Source organism: Ostreococcus lucimarinus, chromosome 1, assembly GCF_000092065.1.
Source record: "Ostreococcus lucimarinus CCE9901 chromosome 1, complete sequence".
Taxonomy (NCBI): domain Eukaryota; kingdom Viridiplantae; phylum Chlorophyta; class Mamiellophyceae; order Mamiellales; family Bathycoccaceae; genus Ostreococcus; species Ostreococcus sp. 'lucimarinus'.
This window is the reverse complement of record NC_009355.1, coordinates 74,723-93,669: the sequence shown is the minus strand read 5'-3', so window position 1 is coordinate 93,669 and position 18,947 is coordinate 74,723. Positions and strand designations below refer to the sequence as shown.

At 61.4% G+C, this 18,947-nt stretch overlaps 10 protein-coding genes across 10 annotated transcripts; 5 read left to right on the top strand and 5 right to left on the bottom strand.

The window, feature by feature from the left end:
- The first annotated feature begins 35 nt into the window (after positions 1 to 35).
- Positions 36 to 1,292, top strand: OSTLU_28664 (DMT family transporter: drug/metabolite). Its single transcript, XM_001415695.1, has one exon. The coding sequence runs from the start codon at positions 327 to 329 to the stop codon at positions 1,254 to 1,256; it is 930 nt and encodes a 309-aa protein (XP_001415732.1). The 5' UTR covers positions 36 to 326; the 3' UTR covers positions 1,257 to 1,292.
- An 83-nt stretch (positions 1,293 to 1,375) lies between these two features.
- OSTLU_28663 (predicted protein) lies at positions 1,376 to 1,924 on the bottom strand (the record flags this gene model as incomplete). Its single annotated transcript, XM_001415350.1, has 1 exon — positions 1,376 to 1,924. One exon carries the CDS (start codon positions 1,922 to 1,924, stop codon positions 1,376 to 1,378), a length of 549 nt encoding a protein of 182 aa, XP_001415387.1.
- A 235-nt stretch (positions 1,925 to 2,159) lies between these two features.
- Positions 2,160 to 4,124, top strand: OSTLU_28662 (ABC(ABCB) family transporter: mitochondrial homolog (ABCB); the record flags this gene model as incomplete). The annotated part of the gene is made up of 1 exon (XM_001415694.1): positions 2,160 to 4,124. One exon carries the CDS (start codon positions 2,160 to 2,162, stop codon positions 4,122 to 4,124), a length of 1,965 nt encoding a protein of 654 aa, XP_001415731.1.
- Positions 4,125 to 4,495: 371 nt separating this feature from the next.
- On the bottom strand, positions 4,496 to 9,006 carry OSTLU_13579 (predicted protein; the record flags this gene model as incomplete). Its single annotated transcript, XM_001415349.1, has 2 exons — positions 4,496 to 6,538; positions 7,234 to 9,006. 2 exons carry the CDS (start codon positions 9,004 to 9,006, stop codon positions 4,496 to 4,498), a joined length of 3,816 nt encoding a protein of 1,271 aa, XP_001415386.1.
- Positions 9,007 to 9,710: 704 nt separating this feature from the next.
- Positions 9,711 to 9,983, top strand: OSTLU_8449 (predicted protein; the record flags this gene model as incomplete). Its single annotated transcript, XM_001415693.2, has 1 exon — positions 9,711 to 9,983. A coding segment is annotated over one exon (273 nt), but the record flags the coding sequence as incomplete, so codon positions are not given.
- Positions 9,984 to 10,071: 88 nt separating this feature from the next.
- RPL3 (Ribosomal protein L3, component of cytosolic 80S ribosome and 60S large subunit) lies at positions 10,072 to 11,677 on the bottom strand. The gene is made up of 3 exons (XM_001415348.1): positions 11,666 to 11,677; positions 11,411 to 11,431; positions 10,072 to 11,267 (listed from the first exon to the last, which is right to left on the bottom strand). Coding segments are annotated over exons 1-3 (1,161 nt in total). The 5' UTR covers positions 11,667 to 11,677; the 3' UTR covers positions 10,072 to 10,128.
- Positions 11,678 to 11,846: 169 nt separating this feature from the next.
- OSTLU_13577 (predicted protein) lies at positions 11,847 to 13,010 on the bottom strand (the record flags this gene model as incomplete). Its single annotated transcript, XM_001415347.1, has 1 exon — positions 11,847 to 13,010. One exon carries the CDS (start codon positions 13,008 to 13,010, stop codon positions 11,847 to 11,849), a length of 1,164 nt encoding a protein of 387 aa, XP_001415384.1.
- Positions 13,011 to 13,078: 68 nt separating this feature from the next.
- OSTLU_28656 (predicted protein) lies at positions 13,079 to 13,924 on the bottom strand (the record flags this gene model as incomplete). Its single annotated transcript, XM_001415346.1, has 1 exon — positions 13,079 to 13,924. The coding sequence occupies one exon, from the start codon at positions 13,922 to 13,924 to the stop codon at positions 13,079 to 13,081; it is 846 nt and encodes a 281-aa protein (XP_001415383.1).
- Positions 13,925 to 13,942: 18 nt separating this feature from the next.
- On the top strand, positions 13,943 to 17,848 carry OSTLU_86011 (predicted protein; the record flags this gene model as incomplete). Its single annotated transcript, XM_001415692.1, has 1 exon — positions 13,943 to 17,848. One exon carries the CDS (start codon positions 13,943 to 13,945, stop codon positions 17,846 to 17,848), a length of 3,906 nt encoding a protein of 1,301 aa, XP_001415729.1.
- Positions 17,849 to 17,947: 99 nt separating this feature from the next.
- On the top strand, positions 17,948 to 18,886 carry OSTLU_92056 (predicted protein; the record flags this gene model as incomplete). Its single annotated transcript, XM_001415691.1, has 1 exon — positions 17,948 to 18,886. The coding sequence occupies one exon, from the start codon at positions 17,948 to 17,950 to the stop codon at positions 18,884 to 18,886; it is 939 nt and encodes a 312-aa protein (XP_001415728.1).
- Between the last annotated feature and the right edge of the window lie 61 nt (positions 18,887 to 18,947).

The following is an 18,947-nucleotide window of genomic DNA, read 5'->3' as shown; positions in this document are numbered from 1 at the left end:
TCGAGCGTCGCGCGCGCGTCGGTGAGTGGGACAAACCTCGACGCGCGCGCGCGTCGACGCGCGACGTCCTTCGAGCGCAAAGGCGCGCGCGCGCGCTCGGACGACGAATGATGACGAGCGGCGCGCTCGGCGCGACGCGCGCGGGCGCGCGCGCGAGGGCGCCGTCGGTGGCGACCGCGAAAAGCGCGCGCGAGAGGTTGAGTCAGCAAAGCGCGCGCGCGCGCGTTCCGAGCGCGGGCGGCGTGCGAGCGCGTCCGAGCGCCCTCGCGCGCGACGACGACGAGATGCGACGCGCGTCGGTGGTGGTGACGCGCGAGGGAGGGAGGATGCGGCGCGCGGTGCGCGCGAGCGCGACGAACGCGACGGCGGCGGCGAGCGACGAAGCGAACGCGAACGCGCCGAGCGCGTTCCTCGTCGGCATCGCGTGGTTCTTCGCCCATCAGTTGATCGGAGTCGGGAACGACGTGATCATGAAGTTTACCGGTGCGAATCTCGGCGTGGCGCAGGTGGTGTTTCTGCGATTTTTGTTCGCGACGTTGACGATGGTGCCGGTGATGGCGGCGGGAGGGAAGGAATCGTTCGCGACCGATCGAGTGCCGCTGCACATCGCGCGTTCGGCACTGTTGGCGGGTGGTATATTTTTATACGTTAAAGGTTTGACCATCGCCCCCATCGCGGTGGTGACGACACTGAATTTTACCATTCCGTTGTTCACGCTCGTGCTCGCGCGCGTGTTTTTAAAGGAAAAGGTGGACGCCACGAGATGGATCGGCACTTTGGTCGGTTTCGCGGGCGTCATGGTCGTAATGCAACCGGGAGGAGCCGTGTTCAACCCGATGTGGCTCGTCGTCTTGCTCAGCGCCACCATGTTCGCGTCGTTGGACGTGTTGAACAAAGTCTTCGTCGGCAAAGAAAGCTTTTGGGCGATGATTTTCTACACCGCCTTGTTCACGACGCTCATCGTCGCCTACCCCGCGCTCACGTCCTGGGTACCGCCAACGACGTTGCAGTACGGACTCATGGCGGTTCTCGGCGCCGGGGCGAATGGGTTGCTGTACTGCCTGCTGAAATCCTTCAGCATGGTGGACGCGAGCGCGCTCGCGCCGTTTAGATACACCGAACTCATCCTCTCCGCCACGGTCGGTTTCTTACTGTTCGGCGAAGTCCCGGCCTCGAGCACTTTGCTCGGCGCGTTAATAATCGTCCCGAGCACGCTCTACGTCGTGTGGAAAGAAAACCAAAAGGTTTCCGATTAACATTAATAATAAACTCGTGGCGAGGGAGCGAGAGACGATGTTATACAATTTTCTTCAATGCATTACACGCGACGCGCGACCGAAACTCGCGCGAGCGAATGACTCTCAACTCGCGACGCTCAGAAGCAACACCAGCAGTCGAAAGGACAATCTCCGCCCGGTTCGCCGTTCGGTCCCCGTTTCTTCCCGTTCCCGTCGTCGCACTGCCCCGCCTTCATGTCGCTGAAATCCCCGTACGATTTATACACCGGCAAACCGTCCTCATACCTTCGCGGTTTATCTACGGGCGTAAACTCTGGCTTATCTCTCTTCTGTTTCGGTTTCTTCTGTCCCGGGAGCAGCACGCGCACGCGCGGCGCCTCCGCCGCAGCCGCCGCCTCTCGCGCGCCCGAATTCATCTTCACCGCGCGCTTCTTCGCGTCCCCGAACAGCGCGTCGACGTCGAACCCATCGTCATCGTTCGCTTTCGCCCCTTCCTCACCGCTCGCGCGCGCGTCGCGTCCCCGTTTCGCGTCGTCGCGCGCCGCGCCGTCGCCTCGCCCACCGTCGGCGGCGCGCTTCGCCTTCGCCTTCGCCTTCGTCGTCGTCGTCGTCGCCCCGACGCCGCGCGCGGACGCCGCCGGCGTCGCCTTCGACGTGCGCGCGCGCTCGCGCGACGGTTTCGTCATCGCGCGCGGCGCCGCGCGCGCGGTTTTGCGACGTCGACGCGTCGCATCGCGTTCGCCGTCGCACTCGACGACGCGGACGCGCGCGAACGCGTCCGTCCATCGCGCGCGAGGCGCGAGGCGCGCGAACGCGAATCTCCTCTCCCCCGCCGCGCGCGCGCCGCGTCGCGCGCGCGTCGACGCGCGAGCGCGGAGGATAACGACGCGCTGACGTCGGCGACCGGGTGTCGTCGGCGACATGTCGACGACGACCGCGAGCGCGGTGATCGTGAACGTCGCCGCGGCGACGAAGAACGATGGAACGCGCGCGCCGAGCGCGTCCGAGGCGGCGAACGGGGGATCGACGAAGAAGAGCGAGGCGGAGGAGTCGTTTTGGAGGCGACACAAGGAAGACCTGCGACATCTGCTGCCGTACCTGTGGCCGAAGGATCAACCGTTGCTCAAAGTGATGTTCACGGCGAGCGTGATATTTTTGTTGGCGTCCAAAGTGGCGAACGTCGCGTCGCCGATCGCGCTGAAGGCGGCGGTGGATAAGATTGCGAAGGGGGAGAACGGGTACTTGCAGCCGATTTTGATTTACGGCGCGCTGCGGTTCGGGGCGAATTTGTGCGCAGAGCTGAAGGATAATTGCTTCGCGTACGTCGCGGCGCACGCGAGTCGTGGAATATCGCTTCGAGTGTTCACGCACGTCATGGATCTGAGTCTGAGATTTCACATCAATAGAAAGACGGGGGCGGTGATTCGGGCGTGCGCGCGAGGTTCGGAGTCGTTCGCGAACTTGTTGCGATATATTTCGTTTCAGATCGCGCCGATCTTCTTAGAGGTTGGCTTGGTGTGTGCGTATTTGTTTTCGCAATACGAATGGTGCTTTGCCGTCATCACCGTCGGCGTGATCGCGGCGTACATCGGCTTCACCGTTCCGTTTACGGAGTGGCGAAACAAGTTTAGGAGAGAAATGGTTCTTGCGGACGACGCGTTCAACCAGAAGGCGACGGATTCGCTTCTGAATTTCGAAACCATCAAATTGTTTTGCGCTGAGCCGCACATCACTCACACCTACGACGAAGCCTTGCGCTCGACGCAAAAGGCGACGTTAAAGACGACGCAGTCTCTCGCCGGATTGAACCTCGGTCAAGCGCTCATCATCACCGTCGGTATTACCGCATCTCTCGCTCTGGCGGCGAAGCGAGTCGTGGAGGGAAAGATGACCGTCGGTGACTTTGTTCTAGTGAATACGTACATTTTGCAGCTGTACGTGCCACTGAATTTCCTAGGGACGTATTATCGCATGATAAAGCAGTGCATGGTCGACGTGGAGTCAATGTTCAAACTTCTCAGAGAACACCAAGAAGTGGAAGACTTGCAAGATTCGAAAGTGCTCGTTCTTAAATCTAAAGCTGACGCCAGAGTGGAGTTTGAGAACGTTACTTTTGCGTATAATCCTAACGAGAGGCTTATTCTCAATCGCGTATCGTTCATCGTCGAGCCCGGCACAAAGGTGGCGCTCGTCGGACGATCCGGCGCTGGAAAAAGTACGATAAGCAAACTCATCTACCGCCTTTACGACATACAAGGTGGTGTTATACGTATAGCTGGTCAAGACATCAAGCGATGCACGCAGCGAAGCGTGCGGTTGCACATCGGCATCGTCCCGCAAGACTGCGTCTTGTTCAACGACACCATCGAGTACAACATTGGCTTCGGCAAGCTTGGCACGGGGGAAGTCGCCACGACGGATGAGGTCACGGCGGCTGCGGAGCACGCCCAATTCGATGATTTTGTCAGGCGCCAACCTTTAGGGTACAACACTCTCGTCGGCGAACGAGGTTTGAGGCTCAGCGGCGGCGAGAAGCAACGCGTCGCCATCGCGCGAGCGTTGTTGAAGAATCCACCAATCATGGTCTACGATGAAGCGACATCGAGCTTAGATACGCACACTGAGAAGCAAATCATGGTCGCTATCAACTTTGCGGCGCAAGGAAGAACAAATCTCGTCATCGCGCATCGTCTGAGTACAGTTATGGATAGCGATAACATTCTCGTCTTGAAGGAGGGCGAAATCGTCGAGAGTGGCGATCACGTCACGCTGCACGGGAAACAGCGTGGCTTGTACAGGGATATGTGGGAGCAACAACTTAACTCCAAGAACTCTCGCGAAGATCGAGTGGCGTCAGCGGCGGCTTTGAATGGAGGCGCATCATAGAAGATGTTTAATCAGAATTTTATTCATAAATTCCAACCACGCGCGAACGGCGCGCGCGCGGTGGTCGAGGCGGTCGACATGGACGCATTCGCGTCGGCGCTTCGCGGTTCGTTCGCTCGCGGCGGTCGCGGCGGTCGCGGCGCGTCGACGCGTTTTCGTTCGACGCGTTCTGACGAGTTGGCAGCATTCTTCTAATCTTTCTCGAGCCCCTCCGGGTGAGTCGCGACTGGTCGGGCGCGGAGCGCTCGAAGACGAAGCGCGGTTGCGTGAATGCGGGGTTGTTACAATCGATCGGCGCCGTAAGGGCGCGCGGTGAATTTGATACAGAAGTTGCGAGTACAGGAGTAGAGTTCGAGCGCGCGCAGAATGAATCATCTCGATTTCCGCGCAGAGTCGACTTTTTGCGATTTCGCTCGCTTGGCGCTCGGTTTGCTCGGCGTCGGCGGCTTGCGCTTTTGTCCGGCGACGGATGTCTTGAGCATGAGTAGGTTGGCGGCGAGAAGGTTGTCATCATCATCTTGAACGCGCATTTGCTTCGCGCGTGCTTTCGGGACTCCACGCTTGGCGTTGACACGCTGACGCTCGCGGTGAACATCGGAGAAGGCATCCGATTCCGTGCGAAGCTGCGGATGGGGATTGTTCGCCGTCTCGGCGACTACGTCGTGCCGCGCCCATCCTTCGATCGGTTCCTGAGTGATGCGTAAGCGCATGCCCCCAACGATGGTTTCAGTGATGGTTCCCGACGCTCCGTGCGGAGAAATCGGGACCGGGAGGTAGTACACGGTGGGACTGACGAAGCGCTGCGCGGCTACAGGCGGCATGTTGTGAACCTGCGATTGCGGCAGTGACATCGTCAAGGGCGATCCGCTAGGGACGTATGTGTCGGTCGTCACCACGTGTTCTCTGTACGGTCGCGCAGCGTCAATGGTGGCGCGTTCGTGAAATCGGTCGTAAAACTCTCGCAGTTGCGCTCGGCCGTTGTCGAAGAGCGGCGAGTCGACTGTCCGTTTGCGCGGGGTCTCAATGTGACGCTGTTCGATGCCACCGATTTCACCGATCGTAAGCACTGGCGCACCCAACTCGACTTCTGCGTTCGTTGCGTTGCGCGGTTGATCCCAGAATGGCGTGCCCAAAACGGGCTTGATGACGGGCAAACTGGATGGAAGTTCGCTGTGCAATCCATTTTCTGGGATGAACGCTTCGCCCAACTCTTCGTCTTCGTCTTCGTCTTCGTCTCCGTCTCCGTCTCCGTCTTCTTCAGCGTCTTCCTCGTCTTCGTCTCCGTCTCCGTCTCCGTCTTCTTCAGCGTCTTCCTCGTCTTCGTCTTCCTCTTGCGCTTCCAGAGCCTCAGCGGCGGCGGCGGCGGCGGCGGCGTTCGACGGATCGCTCGTTCGATCCGAGGATCCACCGTGAGCCCGGTTCTTTCGCTTCTTCGGCGATGGTGTTCGCATTCTCGGCGGTGTGCTCGGTCGCACAACGCGCTCCGAATCGAGCGTAGACGGTGACGTCGCACCCTTCGTGCTCTTGCGCAGCTCGCTGAGATGACCATTTGAGCCTATTGGAAACCTGAAAACGCGCAAGCATCCGTACGCCGCCTCTTCGGTCAAGTTGAAAACGAGCTCCACGCCGGCGGCAGCGCACAACGGAAGTATGTGCTTCGGCCCATGTCTATTCCAGCGTAGCGGCACTACTTGCACCGTCGTGAGCGTCCAGCCACTCACGTCTAAGTAATGCGACATGACCTTGACGCGAACAAATTTCTCGACTTTCTCTCCGTTGGCTTCGTCGCGCAACGCGCTAGAAATCGCCGCCTTTGTCGGCGCCGTCAAGGACTTTGATGATATTTCTAACAACGAGCCCGGCTTGCACGATCCAACCAATTGCTTGTTCGTGTACCATTCCTTACCTCCGCGCGTGTTGAGATGTAAACCCACGATGACGTTTCCAGGCTGGTACAGCGTGTTGTTTTCAAACGGCTTGTTTTTCGCTCGACCGCGCGGATCAAGCGATACGCGCCTGGTCTCTGACTTCGCACGTAACGTTTGCTTCTTCGTCTTTGATCCCGCGCCACCACCACTCGTCGACGGCAGCGGCTGTTCGCCTCTGCCTCGCTTCGCGCCGCTCGCCGTCGTCTTGTAACCGTTTCCATTCGCACCCGCGAGACCGGCGCCGCCACCATCGTTTTTACCGCCATCGCGCCCATTCGGCGCGCCCTCCACCGCTTCCAGCTCGCCCGCCTCGTTCAAGTACTTGAAACTTTCCGACCGAACCAACTTTCTCCGCGGCGGTTTCTTCTTCGTCTCCGTCTTCGTTCTCTTCCCTCGCTCATTCGCGCTCGCGTTCGCCTCTCCTCCGCCGCCGTTCGCCCCCTTCCCAGCGCGTCGATTCATCCCTCGAAGCATCGCCACCGCCGCCTCCGGAGAGAACGCCAATCGCGTCCTCGCGCTCACCGCGCCCGTCCTCGTGCTCCTCGGTTTTCCCTTTCGCGACCGTTTCGCCGGCGACGGCGACCGCGTCCGTCCCTCGCCGCGCTCCCGCGCCTCCGCCGCGATCCGCGCTTGCGTCGGCGACGCTCGCACCGCCTCGCTCGTCCCTCGCGCGCTCGTCGGCGCGCGCGTGAACCGCATCGTCGCCGCGCTTCCGAACGCCAGGTCTTCGCGCGCGTCGCGCGTCGCGCGCGCGACGTCGCGCGCGACGTCGCGCGCGAGCATCGCGACGCTCGCGACGCGCGCGACGCCTTCCCGCGCGCGTTCGAGCGCTCGAGCGCGCGCGGCGCGTTCGCGCGCGGTCGCGCGCGGTGTAATTGCGACGACGACAATCGCGCCAATCCCGATCCTCGGCCGAACGACGGCGGCGAGCCCAGGCCTGGGGGGCCGAGGGCGAGCGCGAGCGACGCGGACGAGCGCGACGAGCGCGGGGAGACCGATGCGTGAGATTGAGAAACGCAGACTATGGGTCGAGTGGGATGGCATCGACGACGCGAGACGAACGCGATCGTCGCGATCGTCGCGGCGGAGACGCGAAGGCGTCACGCGAAGGCGGCGGCGGAGACGCGAAGCCGAAGCGGCGGTCGCGAAGCGCGGACGACGTCCGCGGAATCGAGAGATACGGCGAGGAAGGCGTCCAGCACGGGCTGAGGAATGTTTTTGTCCACGGCGATGCGCTGCTTGACGAGCTTGAGGGAGCCGTCGGAGGCGGTGCGAAGGGATTGCGTCGTCTCGAGGGCGACGCACGCCCACGGTCGTAAAGAATCCGACGCCTCGGTCGCCCGTCGCGCGGAACGAGCGTTCGATGCGTTCGTTTCGTCGGCGAAGCAGTGTTTGACGATGACGAACACGTCGACGCACCGAATGGTGACGATATCACTCGTGACTTCGACGACGATCGGCGTGCCGATCGATGAATTTTCGGCAACAATCTTCTTCGTCTTTCCCGGATCCACGAGAGAGACGCTAAACTCGGGCGGCGGGCCGAACAAGTTGTGAACGAAATCCAGCCCATCGCCACTGCGCATCGTTCGAGATGCGACAAACATGACACGCGCGGCCCCTTTCACGCACGCCTCACGCTTTTCATCCGCGGATACGTTGTGCAAGTTGCACGTCGAGCAGTCTTGAAGCGCGGCTTCGATTTCGGCGCACGCGCGCATAAAGTGCACGCGAAACGGTCCCGTGGATACGTAGGACTCCTTCCACGCGTCGTCGGAAATATTCTTAAACCCAGCTGCATTTCCACTCGACGCTCCACCGTGCCGGTTGGAAAATCGTAGCACGAATCCCTCCTCTCTCTGCCAATCCTTCATCATTTGACCGCCGCTGTCGACGTTTTTGGAGGACTTTTTAGCTGGTTGAGAAAAAGTCGGCGCATCGACGAGTGCTTCTCGCATCCATCGCGTCGTGAGAAGAGCGCACACGTCGTTGGACGTTTCAGCCGCGCGAAGGGCTTGAATTGCGTGTTCAAGCGTGTGCTTGAGCTTCGTCACGTCGCTCGGTGGTCGCGCGGAGCGCTCGAGTTCCGCGGTCGCTTTCGCCAACTTCTCTGTCTCTGTCTCGCGCACGAGTTGAACCTTGAATGAGCTCTTGTGAACGCCGTTCGCGAACGCAGGGAGCTTTGTTCCCAAGAACGAGTACAAATAGTCTTTAAATCCTTCGTGGTCCGGCGCGGAACCGGTTTCTCGTCGCTGATGCTGCACGTGCAAACGCCACATCTCCGTCCATTTATCGAATCGTTTATTCACCATGTCTTCGACCGCGTCGTCGTTCACCACCTTACGATCGCTCAGTAACTCGTACGCGCGCAGCAAAAGCCTCGGTTTGATTATGCTCTTCAAGTTTTCCTCGGGCTCGAGCTTTTCCAACAACTCGTCGCGCCACTCGTCGATCACGCGCCCGCGTTCAGACGCCCTATTCTTCGTCGCGGCGACGCTATGAAACACATCCATGCGCCGATCATCCACGTCTGCGTGCGCCGGACTCTCGGGATTACTCGCGCTGAACTCGATCCCTCTCCATCCCGCCGCGAGGCTCGCCTCAAAGTCGCTCAGCCGCAACTCGAGCTCGTGCAACACCTCCGAGATCGTCACCGCTCGTCCCTCCTCGCACGCCCACGCGATCGTCCCCTCGCACAACCTCTCGATATCCCTCAACGTCGCCTCATCGACCCGTCGTCCGACGTCTCGCAGCGCTCGGTGCGCCAACACCTTCGCCGCCGGCGCCGCGCACGCGCGCACCGCCTCGCCGACGCTCATCTTCCTCGTCAGGCATCCCGCCACCCCGCGCACGCAGCGCGCCGCCCGCGACGTTCCATCGTTCCCGCCCGCCGTCGACGCGCGCGCGGCGCCCATCGCGCGCGCGAGATCGTCCGTCAGCGCGTCCACGTCCATCGCCTCCCGGCCGCCTCGCTAACCACCGCGCGCCGATCGATCGCGCTTCTTCGCCGCGCGCGTCCGCGATCGCGTCGCGACGCCGGCGCGCGCGCGATCGCGATCGCGACGACCCGTTCGTCCGCGCGCGGATCGCGCGCGCGCGCGCGTCGCGGTGCGCGGCGCGCGATGGGTCGACCGACCGCGGACGACGCGTGTGTTCCGTGTGTATAATTCGAGGAGTCCCCGGTTTCGCCGTTCGTGACTCGCGAACGACCCCCGCGAGACCCGCGCGGACGGGAAAGATACGATGGCGACGACACGCGCGAGCGCCACTGATCCACGCGGTGCGTCGAGCGACGACGAAGAAGCGACGCGCGCGCGCGACGCGCGAACGATCGCGGCGAGACGCGCGCGAACGACGCGAGCGAACGCGCGAAAAACGACGCGGGTGGACGCGATGCGGACGATCGATCGGGCGTGACGTTGGCGCGGGCGAAAGATTGATTGATTGGATTGCGGCGAGACGCGGTCGCGGATGGAGGCGAAAAACGACTGACGATGCGCGCGCGATGGCGAACGAAGGATAGATAAAGCCGACGACGATGCTTGCGACGAGAATCACGGCGAAGGCGCCGACGACGACGCGAATGACGATGAAGTCTCGCGCGGCGCGACCCGCGCGATTCGTGGCGCGCAGAGCCGCGGCGGACGACTTGCAAGACAAGTTGAGAGAAGTCACGGACACGCTCTCGGAGAAGTGGGAGGAGTCGGATGAAAAGCCGGCGATCGTGACGCTCAGTGTGTACGGGTTCGTCGGTCTCGTCGCGGCGAACGGTACGCTTCGCGCGGTGGACTCGTTGCCGCTCATCCCGGACCTTCTCGAACTCGTCGGGATCCTCTTCTCGGGTTTCTTCGTGTACCAGAACCTCCTCTACAAGCCCGACCGCGCGGCGTTGAAAGAGACCGTCACTAAGACCTTGAACAAGATTTTGTAATCTTCGAGAATCAGCCACCGTAACGACTTAAGCGCGTTCGCAGAGACGCCGACCGGGACCTCGGAGTTTATTATGTTTAGCTAAAAATGCGTCTTCGACATTAAAACAAACGTGACTAACCAGCGATTGCGAACGACAAAGAAGCTTACGCTTGCTTCGTCGTACCGAAAACCTTCGCCTTCTCTTCGGAGGTTTGGAAGCGACCGTGACCGAACTTGGACGAGGTGTCGATGAACTTGAGCGTAATCTTCTCCGTGGCGACGCGACGCGTTTGCTTGAAGAGAGATTGACGCATCGTGATCAAGCGCTTGCGCGGGCCGACGACACCACCCTTGATCATGACGTAGTCGTGCTTGACGATACCGTAGTGCGCGAAGCCACCCATCGGGGTGATTTCCTTCTCCGTCGGGTCGTGGAACGTACTCGCACCGAAGCTGTCTTGACCAGCCTTGCCGATCTTGTACACCTTCTTGTTGATTTCCGTACGGTGATGGTAACCGTGTTGACCCGCACGGGCAACCGTGTAGGAAACACGCGACGGGTGCCACGCACCGATGCAACCAACCTTACGCAAACCTCTGTGGGTCTTGCGCGGAAGTCGGGTGACGCCCCAACGGGTGACGACGCCTTCGTAACCCTTACCCTTCGTGACGCCGATGAGATCAATCATTTCGTCTTGCTGGAACACGGTGTCGACCGGCACAGCCTTTTCGAAGAGAGCGTAGCCAAAGTCAACCTTGGCGGCGACGTCACCACCGTTAACTTGAATCTCCATAATGTGAGCCTTCTTTTGCTTCAAGCCTGAAACCTTGCGCACTTGCGTGTGCGCGATGACGCGAATGACGTCGCAAGACTTCTTGAGCTCGTCCAAGTCCTTGTCGATGGAACCGTTGGTGTAGTTCTTCGTGTACTTGGTGAACGCCTTCTTCTTGGACTTGAACCAGTTCTTGTAGAATCGACGGCGGACTTCATCGTTCAAGTGTTCGGCCCACACCGTCTTCTTCCCGCGCAAGCCCTTCGGCGTGCGCACGTAACCGACGAGGCCAACCACGATGAGTTCCGGGCACTCGATGATCGTCACCGATTCGCACGTTTCCTTCTTGTGCATCTTCGAGCCGGGCTTATCGACATCGCGAACGATGTGCGTCATGCCAGCCTTGAAGCCCATGAACGCGGTGAGGTGCGGCGGCTTGCTCGCGTCATCCTTCGGGAACGACTTGACCTTACCCCGGCTGCGCTTCGAGCGCTTCTTCGGCAAGAAACCGAGGTTACCGTAACGCGGGTCTATATTTCACACACAACACGTCTTCGTCAGTCATCGTTCGCGTCGCATCACCGAGTCGAGTCGCGCGAGGTCACCTTCGCCGCTAGGGCTTTGCGCGATCGCGTCCCGAGATCATCGTGCCGCGCCTCGCGTCGCCACGTACGTTCAAACTTGCGATGAGACACTGTGAATGATGAAAACGAAACGCGCGCGTCGATCGTCAGTCTCTTGTTCGCGCGCTCGCGCTCGCGCGAGAGGTTTCACGCGCGATGCGCGATCGCGGCGCGCTCGGGGTTTGGCCCGGTGCGTCGCGGCGGTCGGTGCGTCGGTCGCGCCACGCGTCGCTTCACGAGCGCGCGCGAGGCGACGCGAATGGTTCGATTGCGTTCGCGCGCGCGCGTCGGCGGTCGTGACGTACTCTTCTCTCGCGTGCGTCGTGAAAAGGCGGATGCGAGCGCGCGGGAGGCGACCCCGTCCCGCGAGGTCCGTTTTTACCATCACTTGGCGAAAAACGCGGCTCGACCATGATTTGGCGAAATCTCTCGAGGCGAAAGGCTCGCCGCTACAACCGCTACAAGCTACAACGAAGGGCTACGGCGCTAAGAGCGCGAGGGTCGACCATCGTCGGCGTCGACGCGTAAACGGGCGAGAGTTTCGCGAAGAGCGTCGGCGCGAGGACGCCAGGACGGATCGATGCGGACGTCGCCGAGCGCGCGCGCGGCGGAGAGCGCGGATTCGCGAGCGTCGGCGGCGGCTCGAGCGCGCTCGGCGCGAGCCTGAGCGGCGGCGGCGCGCCGCTCGAGAAGGTTTCTTGCGCGACGTTCGCGGTCGAGATCGAGCGCGCGCTGAACCTCGAGCTCGCGCTCGCGGACCTCGAGCTCGCGCTCTCGCCGGCGTTTGGCGCGCTCGAGTTCCAGGAGCGCGTCGGCTTCCATTTGCGCGCGAGCGTCGAGGATGCGGCGCGCCGCGGCTTCGGCCTCGAGCTCAGCGCGCGTTTTTGTCTTCTTCGTTTTCAGTTTCGCGCTCGCTGCATCGGTCTTGGGCTTTTTCTTTTTCGGTTTCGGATCCTCCTTCGCGCGCTCGGCGACCAGCGCCTTGCCGTGGAATTCCCGTCCGTGCAGAGCCTCGATCACGCCTCGCATGCCATCGCCGTCCGCGCACTCGATGAACATGTACCCCATGTGCGACCCTCCTCGCACGGGCACGCGCACGTTCTTGACGCCCGGTAATCCCGAAGCCAACGCTTTGACGTCCGCCGCCGACGACGACTTTGAGACGCCGGACACGTACGCCGTCCGAAGCGCCTCACCCGCGCGTTCACCACCGTTCGACGTCGTCGCCGCGCTCGATGACGTTTGACGCGCGTCCTCGTCCTCGTCTTCGTCCTCGTCCTCGTACTCGTCCTCGTCCTCGTGGACTTCGTCTTCGTCGTCTTCGTCGTCCCAGCGCGCGCGCGTCACCCGCCCAATCTCCCCGCTCTTCAGCCGCACCTTGATCCCGTCCGCGTGAAAGCTCGAGTTCGTCACGAAATCTGAAATCTCTCCCACCGCCGTCGCCGCGTCGCCCGCGCTCGCGCCCGGTCGACGCACGAGACGCACCTCCACGACGTCACCGAGCGCGAGCGCGTCGCGACGCCGCCCGAACCGCGCGTCGTCGTCGACCGCGGGCGCGCGCGAGGCGCGGACGCTCGCGCGCGCGAGGCGCGCGCGCGCGCGAGGCGCGACCAGCGCGCGCGGCGGCGCGCGGCGCGCGGCGAGCGCCATGTTGTGACGGCGCGGCGGCTGCGCTCGCGCGGCGGCTGCGCTCGCGACTACAAACTACTAATACAAAACTACGCGAGCGCGATGCGATAAATAGCGATGCGCTGATCGGGAAATAACGATTCGAACGGCGGTGGGCTCGGCGGTGGACTCGGGGCGCCGCGCGGGCGAACCTCTTCGCACGTCAACCCGTTCGCCGAGACGTTCGCGAAAAAATCCAAATCCATCCCGTCGTATCTGTGCTTGGTGTGCGCGTAATAAAACACCGCACCCGACCGCGCGCGCGAGAGCAACGCCTTGACGACGCGCGGAAGCGCGACGACACCGGCGTCGTCGTACACTAAATCCGCGCCGAGCACGACGTCGACGTCGGCGAGTTCGGGCGAATCCGCCGTGAGCGGCGTCTCGTCCTCCGTCCTCGCCGAGCCCCTCGCGTCCGCGTTCGCGCCTTCCTCGCCGTCGCCCGCGTCGCCCGCGTCGCTCGCCGCCGCGTCGGACGAAAACGCGTTCCAATTCAACGCTCGACACCGCGCGCGCGCGCCGTCGTCGCCCTCGATCCGTCCCCACGCCGCGTTCGCCCGCGCCCGCGCCTCGAGCCATCGCAGCGCGCCGCCTTCCGTCGTCTCCGTCATCGTCACTCGCACGTCGCGCGCGCCGCGCGCGCGCAGCACCGCGAGGCCGAGCCAACCGTTACCGCTGCCGAGTTCGAGCACCTCGCGCGCGCGCCGCAGCGCGTCGCTCGCGTCGAGAAACGCCGCGAGCGCGCGCGCGGCGGGCCACGTCAGCTGCCCCGTCGTGTTCGCCGTCGTCCGGCGCGCGTACTCGAACGCGTCGCCCTCGACGAAGGCGTCCGACGACGCGCCCGTCGTCGAGCGACCGCGTCGCGCGTCGCCGTCGTCCGGAGCGCGCGTCGTCATTCGTCGACGCGTCGACGAATGACGCGCGCGAGCGACGACGGCGACGAGGACGGCGACGGCGACGCGCGGCGCGCGCGCGCGACGACGGGCGCGTGCGTGGACGCGTTCGTCGTGTGCGGGTTGCCGCCGAACCCGCGCGCGATGCGGCGCGCGCGCGCGCGAGGGGTCGGGACGTCGAGCAACGGTATCGCGAGCGGAACGGCGACGGCGACGACGGCGGCGGCGACGGCGGACGCGCGCGAGTGGACGCGGACGGTGTATCACGCCGGCGTGCTCGATGAGTGCCCGCGGGCGAGCGCGCGGTACCCGGCGCAGTTGGCGACGCTGGCGCTGCCGCGAGGCGTCGACGCGTACGGCGACGACGAACGCGCGGACGACGAACATCCGACTCGGTACCCGACGATACTGACGGATGAAAACGGGGATAGGATATACGTCGCGTGCGTGTCGTTCGTGGCGGCGACGCCGGAGCGGAGCCTGAGGACGATGAGCGGGGAGACGGCGGGGGCGACGCGCGCGCGGGCGTGCGTGTGTTTGGTGTCGCGAATGCCGTGCCTGGACGCGTGGATGGAGGCGTTGGAGCACGTGTTCGAGGCTTACTTTAGAAAGCCAGGGCGAGGGCACCTACCGGTTCTGTCCGTGATCGCGGAGATGGTGGTGGATAGGTTGATGTGGCGACGCGATCGCGCGGTTTTGTTTCCAATCGGCGGCGCGTTGGTGACGGTGCCGCCGCGGGGGGCGGCGGATCACGGCGCGCGCGAGGCGTTTGCGGACGGTAAAGAGCCGCTGATGCGGTGTTTGCCCGTGCGAACTGTGTTCAAGTGTGTCGCGGCGATCGCGTGCGAGCGTCGGTTGCTGTTGCGAAGCAAGCAGGTGAGCTTGTTGGTCAAGTGCGCCGAAGCCCTGAGCGGGCTCGCGCATCCGCTCGTGTGGAGACACGTGTACATTCCCTGCTTGCCGATTTCAATGGTTGATTACTTGGATGCGCCCATGCCGTTTATCATGGGAGCCACGCACGACGTCGACGTGGATGAACGCGCGCTCGAGGGTGTTACGGTGGTAGATTTAGACACGGGATCGATGCGAGACGGCGGCGAGCAAATTCTCCTGCCTCAAGAGAGCATGTTGCGAGATTTCATCGAACGCGTGCGAAAGATAATCAAGCCTGGTATCGTTGATACGGACGAGCTCGATGCGAGCATGTTCGTCAACTGGGATGCGGACGTCAACATGCGTGTGACTGCGGTTTTCACCGATTTTTGGTACGAGTTACTTCAGCTCGATTCTCTTCATCGTTACGTCGTGCAGGACGCCAGCGGGGCGGCGCAACTCAAGAAACACGATTATAGGCACGAAATCAGTCGTTGGCGCGGTGCGTTCACGGATCAGATTTTGGAAACAAATGCGTTCTTGTCCTTGCTAGACGACGCTTCGTCGCTGTCCAGGCTTGGAAAATCTGTAGCAGGAGACATCGGCAGGAAGAGACGCGCGAAATTTCGTTCGACACAGCTGACAGGCGACTCGTTGGTTTTACCCGCTTCTATCGAGTCTCGGTCGACGGACTCGCTTTTGATACCGCGTCTTCATATTTCGAATTTCGATGACGCCCAGCAAAGCGCAAAGTCTATGCGCTCGCTTTCGATTTATCAAAAGATCGAGGCAAAGTTTATGGACTCTTCTCCTTCGCTCGGCGGCGAAAACGTCGACAAATTCAACGATGTTCCCGTCCGAGATGCTCGATCGTCAACCAATTCGACGCTAAAGCGAGCAACATGGGGATGGTTAAAAGATAGAGTGCGACGTCGAATGGGGTCCGACGCGTTGCCCGAAGAACGCGCCCTAGCAAAAGCGATACAAGTCGCCGAGAACGCTGACAAGGCGGTCAACTTTGACTGGTATTACAACACGCTGACAAAGAAAGATGCGGCATCATTGGCTGACTACATCCGTTCGCACCGTGATGATTTGGATGTGCTTGACGACGATGAGGCGATCGATACGGTCGAGGTCCCGCAAGATTTGCAGCCATCCAATGACGATGACGACGTCGACGAGGCGACGGCGCTCGTGTATCCAATTTTCACCAATCACGACGACGTCGTGGCGGCCGCCTTGGCGGAGCACGCCGCAACTCTCAACTACATCGCTCTTCTCACTGGTGTCAAAAGGCATTTGATCTCCGGTACCAGGCGTTTCAATATTGTTTCAATCGCGATCAGCGCAGCCGTTCTGCGCGCCGATGCTGCCGGCGATGCCACGTCGCTGGCGCACGCCATCCGCATCGTACGCACTTATCAGCCTTCGAATACCCGCACGCTTTGGTTAAAGGGAGCCGCACGATGGGATGCTGTCAATCTTTGGTGCGGTTTATTTGCCGTCAATACAGACGTCGCATGGTTACACGGTACCGACGCCGAAACCAGGACAAGTGATCTGGTTCGGTGCTTTGCCCTCGTCGGACTGACTTCGGACCAATCCTCTGCGTTATTGAACGAAGTCATGGTGAGATTTGATTTTGAGAAAATGTGTTCCGTTGAAGTCGACGTTAGTGTTGGCAGAGCTCTGTCGGCGTCGGCGTACTCCACGATTTCATTCGAGTCTTGGGTGGAAAAGTTGCGACAATCGAGCGCATTCCACTTTGGCGCAAACGACAGAGCCTTACATTCGTACGCACCCGTGCAAGATTGTTGTCCTTCGGACGTTATTGAAGCACAGATATGGGATCGATCAGCCATTACGGCGATGACTGTGCAGTCTGGTGTTGTCTCGTCCTTGGTGGCTCTTGGAAGTGGCCGAGGTGACGTCGCTTTCTTCGCTCCGGATTCAGGCGTCACGACGCGTTCGCACAGTCCGCAAATTCACGCATCACCGCTCTCTGCGCTGACGTTTATACCGCGTAGCGCGCATGCGTTCTGCGGTCGCCGTGATGGGGTGATTGAGACGTGGGATTCGGTGACGGGCACGCGTATATCCATCGTTCCGGACGCGCACAGAGGAGAAACCGTATCCTTCGTGTCTCCGGTGGTGAATCAAGTAATATCGTCTGCGCCGCTCACCGCATCGGCGGGAAACGATGGCACCGTGAAACTCTGGGACGCTAGACAAAGCGATGCAACGCGTGCAGTGAGCGTGATTAAAGGCCACGTTGGTGGCGTCACTGCCTTTGCCACTCGCGACGCGCGCGGCGGTGCCGTCGGCAGCATTCTCACTGGCGATGCCGCGGGCGTGGTGCGCGCTTGGGATCCTCGTTACGCCACAGCAGGGCCAGTGTCGCTGGCACACGCGCATCAAGGCAGAGTGACGTATTTGGCACCTTTGCGAGGGTCAGACTCTACCGCCAGCGCGGGTGCGGACGGTTTAGTGCGAGTGTTGCGTCTCGATGGCGACACCGGGGGCGACATTCGTCTGAGCGGGCACTTGGGTGACGTCACCTCGCTCTGCGTACTTCAGGACGAAACTCGTGGTCGTGAGCCCGTGGGTATAATCGCATCTGGTTCCAGCGACGGCGAGCTGTGCCTTTGGTCCGGGGGCGAACTCGTGAACGATGTTCGTCAGGCGTGGCGCTGCGTGAGCAAGTCTCGAGCGCACGTCGGAGCGGTGACGTGCCTGACGACCGAGGGGAGTGGAAGACCGAAACGGACGAATTCTGTGAATGCGGGAAGCTCCGGTAAGGGAGTCAGAGACATGGAGATGAAGCCATTACTCTCAGCATCTACAGACTGTTCATTTGCGTGCTGGAACCTCTCCACAGCGCGTCTACAAGGACGCCGCTCGAGCTGGTCGCCTGTCGCAATGTGCGCGCCACCTCTGAAGCGCTCCACTAGCGCGCTGTGCTCCGTGATTGAAGTATCTCGAAACAGATATATCTACGGTGATCGATTCGGCATGCTCTCTTGCGTCGCGCTTCCGACGCCCGCGGCTTAGGCCGCGTCAACCAAAATATTTTGGTCAACCAAAATATCTCTAGCCCGTAGGGCGTTGTCACTGTGAGAGAGCGCCAGCAACAACATACGCACGCGCGCGATGAACGAATTCGAGCGTCAGCGCGAGGCGCGCATCGCGCGCAATAAATCTATCCTCGAGCGTCTGATCGCGTCAAATCCCGCGCACGCCGCGCTCCACGCCGAGCGCCCGACGCCGGCAAAGCCTCGCGGCCCTCGTCCCAAGCAACCCACAAACGAGGCTGATTTACGTCGCTCAGGGCGCGTCCGTCGGCTCCCAGCCCCGGTTTACACGACCTTCGACGTCAACGATGATCTCGGCGACGGTGTTTCGGCGCGCAAGCGCGCGAAGATGACGCAAACGTCCTCGAGTGCGACGACGAAGAAATATTTCTCTTCGAGCAAACGCGAGGCGCCGAGCGCGAACTCCCTGCGTGCGTTGAACGCAAATCTCTGGGATGTGTACGCAAATTATCTAGGTGAACCGATCCATCCACCTGAGAGCGACCGGGGGGCGTTGAAGGCGGCGGTAGTTCACGCGTTGAGTCCGGTGAGCAATCCAAAATTTTCCAAGATGAGTGGAATACAAGAATGGAAAAATTGCGTCGCGCTATACGTGAACGTCGGAGACAAGCACGGAAACGCGTATGATAACGTCTTCACTCGCGCGGGGTCGCGAATCACGTGGTTCGCGCAACCGAGACAAGATGAGGATTCACCCGTCATCAAGTCGATTATGAAGACGTCGACGCTAGAAGAGGAGAGCGTGGAAGACGCCATGACACGCGCAGAGAACGGCGAAGAAGCGGCACCAAAATACGTAGACTGGCCTTTACATCTTTTTTGTCGCATGGAAGGGTGCGAGTACGTCTATTGCGGTAGGTTGAAGATGGTGGATGTCGACACGAAGAAGCGTCCCATGAAATTTACGATGAGACTCGTCGACGCGCCGCTACTGAGAGGAAGCGAACACTTCTTAGGTTTGGTCGATCTCGCAGACGCCGACGCGACCTCTTCCTAGGCTTAGTCCATGCGTGGATATCGGCGCACGTTTTTAGCTATAAGTAGTAGATAATCATCAC